This window comes from Cricetulus griseus, chromosome 6 (assembly GCF_003668045.3).
Source record: "Cricetulus griseus strain 17A/GY chromosome 6, alternate assembly CriGri-PICRH-1.0, whole genome shotgun sequence".
In the NCBI taxonomy this organism is placed as follows: Eukaryota; Metazoa; Chordata; class Mammalia; order Rodentia; family Cricetidae; genus Cricetulus; species Cricetulus griseus.
This window is the reverse complement of record NC_048599.1, coordinates 66,256,874-66,268,350: the sequence shown is the minus strand read 5'-3', so window position 1 is coordinate 66,268,350 and position 11,477 is coordinate 66,256,874. Positions and strand designations below refer to the sequence as shown.

At 37.6% G+C, this 11,477-nt stretch overlaps 1 protein-coding gene across 1 annotated transcript; it reads left to right on the top strand.

The window, feature by feature from the left end:
• Positions 1–9,449: 9,449 nt before the first annotated feature.
• LOC100774008 (olfactory receptor 4F3/4F16/4F29-like) lies at positions 9,450–11,477 on the top strand. Its single transcript, XM_027420895.1, has 2 exons — positions 9,450–10,379; positions 11,460–11,477. The coding sequence occupies exons 1-2, from the start codon at positions 9,450–9,452 to the stop codon at positions 11,475–11,477; spliced, it is 948 nt and encodes a 315-aa protein (XP_027276696.1).

The window sequence follows — 11,477 nt, the reverse complement described above, 5'->3', positions numbered from 1 at the left end:
TTATAATTGAAGAGCAAACTATGTGGTCAATTATAGAGAAAGAAAGGAAATTTTAATAATGTTAGTCAATACATATTTTTTGAGACTAGAAGATATAAATTTCTATTTCACTTATATATATGAAAACTATTTTACCTCCTTTCTTTGTAGTAATTGTTTTTGGCAAAGAAATCTGTGTCACTGATAGGTTATTATTAATGCCTTGAATATTTTGTAGCTAAAAAGGGAAAATGCTGATTAATCAATAAAATACAAAATAATATTATTGGAAACCTTGTTTATAACTATATGAAAAGGAAAGTATAGAAATTAGAAAAAGCATGACATTATAAATATAAAAATGAGGAAGAAATATTTTACTTTTCATATAACATATCATTTATTTGAAATAGAATCTTTATAATTAATAAAAGCACACAACTTGTGTTGTCAGGTTATTCAATCCAGGTGTCACCTGAATACATTATTTTTCAAGTTTGGGTTATACAACTGATATGAAGCTGACCTGCCACACATGGGCTCCCAAATGATCTATAGCACTTCTTGCAAAATACTATGAGAAAGACAGTAGAAGGACAATGCTAAGAACTTCAAGCAGTATCTTTCATTGATGTCTTGCACAAACATTCCACTGAACATCAGCTTCATTTGCAGACCATCTTTAACTTGAAAAGAGATGAACTGGCACTCCTCTTTAGTGTCAACTATTTCACAACCCTACTGAAACATCCCCAAAGGCTCCAATGCTGGCTTCTGTCACAAACTCCAGGAAATAATATTGAAAGAGAAATTCCAAGTACAACATACTAATAAGATTATCTCTTTCCCATGATACCCTGGCCCTTCAAATTGTCTCTAACCTGGCATAGCTATGAATCTTAGATGCAAAAGATACCTCAATTCTGTTGCCCCTTTGCTAGAATCCTTGTTCCTTGTTTTGGCCTGATTTGTTCCTGACTTTGGCTTCTTGTTTTGATTATACATGCATGCATGCATATGTATATATGCACACATCACACACACACACACACACATACACACACACACACACACACACACACACACACACACACACACACACGCATGCATGCATGTCCGCACAGCACAATAGGGATTAAACCCAGGACTTGGAACAAGCTAGTGTTAGCAAGCACTCTGTCAATGAGATGCATCCCCCAGGCACAATCAGTTCTTTCTAACCGTGTGTGTGTGTGTGTGTGTGTGTGTGTGTGTGTGTGTGTGTGTGGTGTTTGGTTTTTGGTTTTTCAAGACAGGGTTTCTCTGTGTAGCTTTGGAGCCTGTCCTGGCACTCACTCTGTAGACCAGGCTGGCCTCGAACTCACAGAGATTCGCCTGCCCTGCCTCCCAAGTGCTAGGATGAAAGGCATGCGCCACCAACACCTGACTGCATCTGTGCTTTTTCATCTCACTTTTCAATGCCTTTCCTTAGTCACTCTCTTACTCTTTGTCTCCTGAGTCCCTCTCAGAATTGAGCCACTTGGTAAATCCACCAAAGGTTTTCTGTGATGTAAATCTGGTCATATGACTGCTCTTGATAACCATCTACCACACAATTATTACAATTCTTCCCTTTCTCCACATTTCTTCTGTAGGAGTGATGAGACACTGGTGTTTGGAGTAACATGAATACATTCATATTTCATGTAGGTAAAACACATGAGCTTTCTTCCCTAAAGCCTGGTTTTTGTGACAGCAGTGAGGAGATTCAAAAATTGCTGTTTGGGACATAGAAACTCTAATAGCACAGCCCAAAATAAATTTATATCACTGAACATGATTCTGGAAGACAAACAGAGCAAGCAAGTGTCAATATTCACAGTGGGAATATTGCTGCAACATCATGAGGATTACAGGGAGATGGTGCATCCTGGGAGATCCATGAGGTTGTGGAAATCAGGAGAGTTTGTGGAAGTATCTAATGCTTGAGCACTCAAAACTCAGTTCTCATCACCTAGAAAAGCCATGAATCTATTTGCTGCAAAGAGAACTGTCATTTGTTGCAAAAAGAAGCTTCATTAATCAAGGCTGAAAACAGCTCTGGTCTATGAATATCAACAAATATTTAGGAGACAGTTTGATGATGTATCTAATTACCAATTCAAAAATGGTAGGTTCACCCCCTCCTATGACTTTCCAAGCCATGGACCTTCAGCCAGGAACTCCCTCCTCCTGAGAAAGCTTCAGATCCAACCAGAAGTGAGGTACCTTCCTAACAGTGATATCACTTTGTGCCAGTAAGCACTCAATGCCTAGCAAGTTGGTATTCTAGCATGCAAAGTATAAAGTTGAGGGAGACTGAGTTCCAGTACTATGAAGGCTATCCAGAAGGGAAGCTCCTATCTCAAATCCAACATGATTTCTCTGTATTCTGCAACCAAAGTATGTGGCATCTTCAACAATGGGGTCTTGCTGTCCAGTTCAGATGGGCAATCAATTACAGTGGTTGTTTTCTGTATAGTTTTGTGGGCCTCTGATAATTTCTTCTCTAACAACTCCTAAGGATGTGCCCTACAGCCATAACTGGGGTTTTCATTTAATAACCCATGACTTCTGGGATGGAAATTTACCAATTCACAGTATTTGTGTTCAAAATCCTTTGCTAATTACATTTCATAATTAACTTATAAAGTAGTGTAACAGGGTCCCAAACTTTCAAGGCCCTGTGACCTTAGCACAACTGACTCTATAATGGAAAAGTCATTCAAACTGTAAAACTCAGCAGGTACACAACAACACCTACAAAAAACTAAAACAAAGGCCTAATCTCTGAAAGTCCATATAATTCCAGGAAAGTCTCAAAATGTATTAACCTTGCTTTTTAGCTTCTGTAGATCCACTTCTGGCTAACTGTTTTTATTAACTGAAGTATATGAACCCAGAACTTGTTTTTTGTGCTTAAAAGCTCATACTGAGAAAGGCTCAGTGCTACACTGGGATCCTGAACACCTAGTGTAGTCATACGAATAAAAACTTTTTATAGACTTAAACCCATGTCTGAGCAATCTTCTCTGGCGAATAGCCCACAACAGTACTGGGTTTCCATGTGGCTTCTTCAAACATGCTTAGACTGGTTTAACTCTTCACCTGCACTGGTTTTCTCCTTCATGTGCCCTCTTGCTATTTAAACCTTGTCACCCAAGTATTCTCTCTTCTAATTTCATAACATGTACATTTTACCTTAAGGCTTGTGGTCCACACACACCCTCTCATAGACTTTTTTTCACTCCCAGGTCTCCTTAGACATTCTAACTTTAAAAAACAAATCCAGACATACAAAGCTACATTTGCAGAAAAGAGAAAACACACACTGCTTGGTTTGTGGGCCTAGGTTGTCTAGATCAATATAGCTTTCCTAATTCCATCCATTTACTTGCAAATTTCATTTTTCTTTACTACTGAATAAAATTCTTCTATGTGTTTGTATCATGTTTACAATATTTGTTCTTATGGTAATGACATCTGGGATTGATTCCATCTCCCCTCATTTTGTAAAGAGCAGCATGAACATGAAAGGAGAACACGTTTCTCTTTAGGGTAATATAGAGTCCTTCAGATGATGGTTAGGAGTGATATAGAAGACTCTATTTTTTTTACATCCAGACCACAGTTTCTCCCCCTTCTCTCCTTCTATTTCCTCCCCTATCTCACCTCCCTCTCCTTATCAACTCCTCCAATATTTCTGTTCAAAAAGGAGCAGGCCTCCAATGGGTATTAGCAAAACATTGCATATCAAGTTGCAGTAAGACTAAGCATGTCCCCTTGTATTAAGGCTGGGCAAGATAATCCAGTATGAATTATAGGCTCCAAAGAGCCAGCAAGTGTTAAAAACAGTCCCTTCTACCAATGTTAGGAGCCCCACAAGTAGATAAAGCCACACAACTGTCACTGATATGTAGAGGACTCAGGTCAGTCCCATGCAAGTTCCCTAGTTGTTGGTTTAAACTGTGAGTTCCTGTGAGCCCAGGTTATTTGTTACTGTGAGGTTTCTTGTGATTTCCTTAACCATTCTGGCTCCAACAATGAGAAGCATCTATTTCTATGGTAGTTCTATTTCTGGTTTTTAAGAAGGGGCCAGACTAATTTCTAAGCGGCTGTAGTACTGTACAGTCCCACCAGCAGTATAAAGACTCTCCTTTCCACAATTCACTCCATAATTTGTTGTCATTTGTATTCCTGATGATCATTATGAATGGGCTGGAGTCTTAAGTAGTTTAATCTTCACTCTCTTGAAGTTCCTAAAGGCTAAATAGTGAGCACGCATGTATTGGTAGTAGCAAGCTTCTAATTGGGCTTAAGGCCCACTCTACAGGATGGAAACAATGCCTAGTTCTGTAAACCTAGCCAACTATCTGGGGCAAGTGAGATCATGGATCTTAGAAGAGAACCTACTACCTTTATTTTTATCTGCTTTCTTCATACTTAGTGTTGTATCCACAAATAAGTGTAACTACCACCACTCATCAAGAGAGGACCAGCTCCTAGACCGCCCAGGGTTTGAAACAAATCTACAGCATCTGTGAACTAACACTTTTCTATCTGAAGGCTTAGGGGGGAAAGACACTCAAGCACTCTCCAGATGGTTTCCTTTCTTTATTCTCTCATGTGGTCCTTCCTTTCATGACGTTCCATCATTCTTTATTCTCTACAGCTAAATATACCTAACAAAATCTTTCAAACAATACAGGAGTTACATTTGAAGGTCACAACCCATTTCATAAGTAAATGATTAAAATAGAGACATCCTGACAACTCACATGAAATGAATCTAAATACCTTGTCACAGAGCAAGGAAGGAGCATTTTTTCTCAGACAACTCCCTAATTGAAGGGCAGTAACTTGTAGCTGCAAAGAATCAGTTGTTTTGTTATCTATCTAGAGAAGTAGTCTTGTAAAGGAGATTAAAGGAGTTATAAACTAAACTACTGAGAAGTCTAAGAAAATAAGAAGTTTGGTTACTATAACCTACAGTTCTGAATGCATAAACACTTTGAACTAACATTCTGTGGTCAGCAATCATAAAGGCTACGGTTTGTCAGACTCAGAGAGTGCTCTGTTTACACTGAGAGGTTCGTCATAAATTCTTTGGTTCAGGCCAAGGATTACTGTAAACCTTTTAGTATTAGCTCAACTAGCACTCTCCAAGCTGTAGTGACACTAAAAGCATCTTAAACCTTAACATGTATTTTCTGTCCTGAGTGTAATTTGGACCTTAGAAAAGGAAACTTGTAACTCTTCCTCAGAGTTATGAAGTCATATTATTTTTTGTAGCCCTGACCAGCCAAAACTTCTCTTTCCATGGTGTTTCTGACCAAAAGCTGTTGTCCCAGGTTATCAGTCAAACCAAGTAAATAAAACCCATGCAGCAATTAAGTTGTTTTGTACTTTTAACCCTGCTCAACAAAGCACACATATGGGTATATGCTTTGTGAATAAGATTGCTTTTCTGGGAAATTTGGTCTAATCTAAAGCTACTTTGAAGTTGTATATAAGCTGAAAAAGCACAGCTGTTCTGGCAACTGGGGGACATTCTGTTGTTTTCCTAATCATCAACATGAGCTGTGGTCTAAAACTCCTCATGAGAAAGTTCATAGGCCTTGACAAAGTAGCATTTCTTTGTATTCATTATTATTCATCAGAACTCTTTATAAGCTAACATTATAGATATCAATTAAACAATAGAGCTTAAGGAGGAGTCACACTCTAGACAATCTACAGATGAAAATTCCCAGTACATTATTGAAGAGGAATGGAGGGAGTGGACAGCCTTTTCTTGTTCCTGATTTTAGAGTAGATCATGAGGTATTCCTGAGATAAATACACGATGATACATGTAGTGGAGGACTCCCCATAGCTTGGGGGAAAATTGCAACAGCACATGTGAAGTTATACATGGAAGCAAAAGAAAAGTCAAGAGTCTGTAGCCTCATGGCCTTGCCTAAAGAGGTTACCCATCAGAGAGTTTTTCTTCGGGTGGACTGACAACTTGAATAATAATTGCCATCTGCTGCTCTTATGACATGGTTCCCATCACTCTTCTCTAAGGAACAGATGGAGATCATTGCAGAAAGTCACCACTGGCCAAAATGCAAAGAAAAATGATAATGATAATGATAATTGCAACACAATTCTATACCTAAGGCTCTGGTAACATCATGGAAGAAGGGCAGAAATGTTGTAAGGACCAGGGGACCAAGAAATCTGGTGGGATATTTTGTCTCCTGGAAATAACAGGGAAGCTTAACCCATGATACCTCAATAATACTGCTGCCAAAAAAGACCTGAACAAAATCAACACTGATAAACATGCTAACATGGAAAAGGATATTTCATAACCCCTTAGTAAAAGAACCACAAGCAATTAAGGGATACTGAGTGTATAGAAATAGCCTTTCCCAGGGATGAGCACCAATTGGTAAGCTTTGAAATCCTATGCACACAAGCAACACTAAACAGATAAGCAGGTAATATTTATATGTGTGTGTAAATATAACAAAGAAAAGGAGGCCATGAATTATAGCAAAATGGGGACAACAAGGGAAGAACAGGAGGGTGAAAATGAAATAAAGCAATGATGTAATTATATTTCAATTTATACATAAGTTTTAATACATAACTATATACCAAATATATGGTCACATATGTTGGCCCCATGAATACTGAAAAGTGAGGTACTTTTGATTTAAGTGTCGAGTCAACATTATCTTATTATGCAGATATCTTAGGTGTTTTATATCCATACATCTTTCTGTCTCTCTCCCATACCCTCCATTGTGAGTTATTTAAAGCTTTCTCCATTGACCTGCAGGATTCCAGGCTACAATTCTCTTGCACAAATGAGTTTATATTGGCAATTCCAAGTCTCTGTGGTATCATTTGGTCAGTAGTCCGCTGGGTACCAATTAGCTTTATCTCCCACATTAGCAACACTCATGTAGATATTAGTACATGAAATAGTGCTGCTTCTGACAAGGGGAAAAGTATACTATGCTTAAGACTTGGGAAATAAACCTTTAAAAGCACTAGTGACAAATATAGAAACAGCCTATTGGAGTACAATATCTAATACCCCAACCAGTTAGTTATGAATAGATTTTTTTCTAATGATAGATTATTCTCTATAGAAATCAATTAAACATTATCTTCAACCAGAGAAAATTCCTAAACTAAGGTTAAAGAGCAAAAAAAGTAAACTAATGAAAAGAAGAAAGGCACGATGTCAAACCTTAAATAACTTTCTTAACTCTACATTTCAGATCCAAAACCAAGGAGTTAGACTTACAGGAGGCAGCCTTGCAAGTGTTGGTAAGAACTGATTTTTCTGCATCTGTTCTTTGAAACTCTAAAGATCTTCATGTAAAAACAGGTAAAGATGGCTTGGAAACAGCCAGGATGTTCTGAGCTCCAGGTATTAAATGGATTGCTCACCTTCTCCATGTTTATTTTAAGATCTATGAATTATAGTCATTTGAAGAAATCTAAGAGACCTGGATGTTTATAAGTGCAGCCTGCCTTCTCTCTCAAGACTGTCCTCACTCATTTAGATCTTCCATGAACACTGTGAGTCACTATAAGGCTGCCAGAAAGCCACTAATGTGTAACACACAACTGAATAGTCATGAGAAAAAGGCCAAGTCTCCTGTATGTATTGGAGAAGAAACTGACCAGACTGTTAGGATTCCTACAACTCACTGTTCTAAAATGTTACTTCTCCTCTCATGTTCTTAATTCCTCCATGAAGGGGCAATAACATCAACTCCTGTGGTTGTTACGAGTAAGACAAGATAGTGTATGGAACAAAGTATGGTGCCATGCACATAGTTGTTGTTGGTTTTGTTTTAGATTGGGTTATTACTGTCATGGAGAACTCATCAACCATGGATGACTGCAGAGATTCCTTGGTTGTGTCAGGAAATCTTTGAGCTCAGATGTGAGCTATATATTGAAAAAGAACATGAGCTATCTGTGAATCTGCAACATGGGTTCTGATTTCCTTCAAACAGAAAGCCTCATCAGGCTGACTCTCACGTACACTTTCTACTTCAAAAGAGTTATATGAGCACAACCCTTGCTTGGAAATCTTTACAAGGTACATTTTTACTATTATTTACATTGTGTGTGCTAACATAGAAGAATAAATGCTACTGAATGTGTTACCACTTTAATAAATCCTGTGCACATTGAGTATCATAGACATTTAGTAATTGTTCATTAATCACAAATGGTTATGATAAGTGACAGAGTGAGTTTATAATGGCATTCTAACTGCATAACAAAAGGAAAGAGAAGTAGATTGTTCTGGAGAAAGCTCTTCCATAGAATATGAATTATAAATTACTACAAACAAGGGACAAGAGAGGACAGAGTAGCAGCCCAAATGGAAGAGGATGCCATCATTATGAAGAGTTTTATTGTAGAGCAAACTAATATATTATAAAATAACCCAAATATTAGATTTGGAATGAATATTTACCATCTACACTCAGCCCCTTTAGTTTTACAGACTATAAAATGGGAAAGAGGTAGTGAGTGAAATGTAAAATGATGGAAGGAAAAAACTTTCTTGAGTCCTCAGAGACTTGGGACTGGGACCTGATTATGTTTTCCTCATTCCAAATACAGTGTTCTTTCTATCATGCAATGAAGTGTGAAAAGACAAAACAGTGTGGAAGTGATCTTCAAGGATGAATCATGTAGAAATGTTTAGTAAATGGAATTTTATATATTTTATTCATACAACCCATGATTTTATCTCTGGATTCTATCTTTTCTGACCTTGTTCTTATTCTGATGCATCTACACCCTGGACTTGTAACCCTTTGTAGTCCCTACTCTGTTATAAAAGTTGAGTGCTATTTTAGTTTCTACATTATCTTCTCCATGTGTATGGAAAACCATCCTATATATGGTTTTATATAAGATGAACTATGAGACAGCATTAATGGGAGTAATAGTACTGCACCACTTTGCTAATTGGAGCAATCGAAGAGGTAAGAAAAACGAAGATCAACAAAAGTTCTTGGTATTTGGTAGACACCATGGAAAAGTGCAACAAACTGGGAGAAAAAAATCAGGAGTTTCTTCTCATTTATATTTTGTTCCATGTATATTATTGTCAGTGAGTCTTTAGTTCTTTTATAGACTCTCTTCAAGCCAGTCTCTTTTTTTTTCCTTTTCTAATACTTATCCCTGAATATTCCACAGTCTTTATTTGGATAATGTTAGGAAATAAAGGACAATAGTTGTGGTGGTTCATGGCATGGAGTGACTGCCAATTTTCTGAAGTTATGCTGAGGTGTAATGACTCTATGTAGCAATGTGTTTTGTTTACAGTTTGAAACTGATGTAGCTACTAACTTCACACAAAACATGCTTTTTCCCTTCTCTGCCTTTTTCAGGTTTTGTTGGATACAGCTCTGTTCTCCAGCGCAATGGATGGAAACAATCACTCTGTTGTGTCTGAATTTGTGTTCCTGGGACTCTCCAATACATGGGGAATCCAGTTACTTCTCTTCCTCTTTTCTTCAGTGTTCTATACAGCAAGTCTGATGGGGAACCTCCTCATTGTGTTCTCTGTGACTGCTGACTCCAACCTGCACTCCCCAATGTACTTCCTGCTGGCCAATCTTTCATTTCTTGACCTAGGAGTTTGCTCTATTGCAGCACCCAAGATGATTTATGATCTTTTTAGAAAACGCAAATCCATCTCATTTGGGGGCTGTATAACTCAGATCTTCTTTATTCATGCTATTGGAGGTACAGAAATGGTGCTGCTCACAGCAATGGCCTTTGATAGATATGTAGCCATATGTAAACCTCTGCACTATTTGACTATCATGAGACCAGGAATGTGCATTTTAATTTTGTCAGTAGCATGGATCCTGGGACTTATCCATTCAGTGGCCCAACTAGCTTTTGTTGTAGACTTGCCCTTTTGTGGACCTAATATTTTGGACAGTTTTTACTGTGATCTCCCTCAGCTCATTAAACTTGCTTGCACAGAGACCAATAAGTTGGAGTTCATGGTTACAGCCAACAGTGGACTCATCTCTGTGGGCTCCTTCTTCATACTGATTATTTCTTATATCTTCATTTTAGTAACTGTTAGGAAGCACTCTTCAGGTGGCATATCCAAGGCCCTCTCTACTTTGTCAGCTCATGTGACTGTGGTGGTTTTATTCTTTGGACCATTAATCTTCTTCTACACCTGGCCCTTTCCTTCATCACACTTGGACAAATTTCTTGCTATTTTTGACGCAGTCCTCACCCCTTTTCTGAATCCAGTCATCTACACATTCAGAAACAAAGAGATGAAAGCAGCAATGAAGAAGCTCTGCTACCAGATTGTAAGTTACAGGAAGGTATCCGAAATACTTTTTTAAAAAACAGTAAAAATGCAACTCTACACTCTATGACAATGAGGAAAATAAAGTCAGTGATATTTCAGCTCTCTATTAGTTTGTGTACCAGGTTTCATTTAGGAGTTTACAAAGTTATTATCCCTAATACCTTATCAACATGTGTAAGGGGAGTTAGAATGGAGTTAGAATAGAACATACCCTGTACTGTATGTTCCCTAGAAAGTATTCAATAGTCATGATTCTGTACAGTATTTTTCCTTGATATTCTTTCAAAACAATTAAGGAATGTTTTCCACTTGCTCCTTTTATAATTACTATGTAAAATACCTCAAAATAAAGTTGAATTTTCCCCACAACCTACCAGTTATAGTGTTCTTAAACCTCCAAGAGGGACCCAACAGAGAATATGTCCAGGTATTCACTGTTGAAGATGAGTATAACTTTTTTGTTCTTATATTTTCCCATTTTAATAAGTGTTTAATAAACTTTTTGGTGGTGGTGGTAAAAATTACGCAAATGGGAGACAATGTTTGTGGCTGCAGCTGAACTAAAACAGTAAATAGGCTCCTAAAATCCTAAAAGCTATGACAGTTCTACACAGACTAGTAAATGAGACACTAAGGACAAAAAGACTTATTACTGCCTGGGGATAGGGTCAGCCTCCAGCAGTTCAGGGAAGCTACAGACTCTATGCATACTAGATATTTATATCTGAGAAAGATAACAGACAAAGACACACATTCTCTTGATGGTTTCCTTCTTTATTCCTCTGTATTCTTCACTCTGTGTTCTATGGTCTCTTTTTTATCTCTATCCAGAAATATCCCTTCTATCTGTCCTCATGATTTCCTTGTTTTTCTAACTCTTCTGATGGTCTCCTCCTAATTCATTCTTGGAGTACTCCTTAAAGTCTACCTTTGTTCTTGATGTTTCCCTTCTAATTTTCTGACTCTTGATGCTTTCCTCCTAAATCATTTTAATTCTTTCTAACTCTCTTTTCTTTCCATTACAGGTTATATGCCCCAGAAAAATCTTTCAGACAATATTGAAACTATAATGTGCTTAAACTCTGTTTTTCAGCTGAATGAATACAAGTAA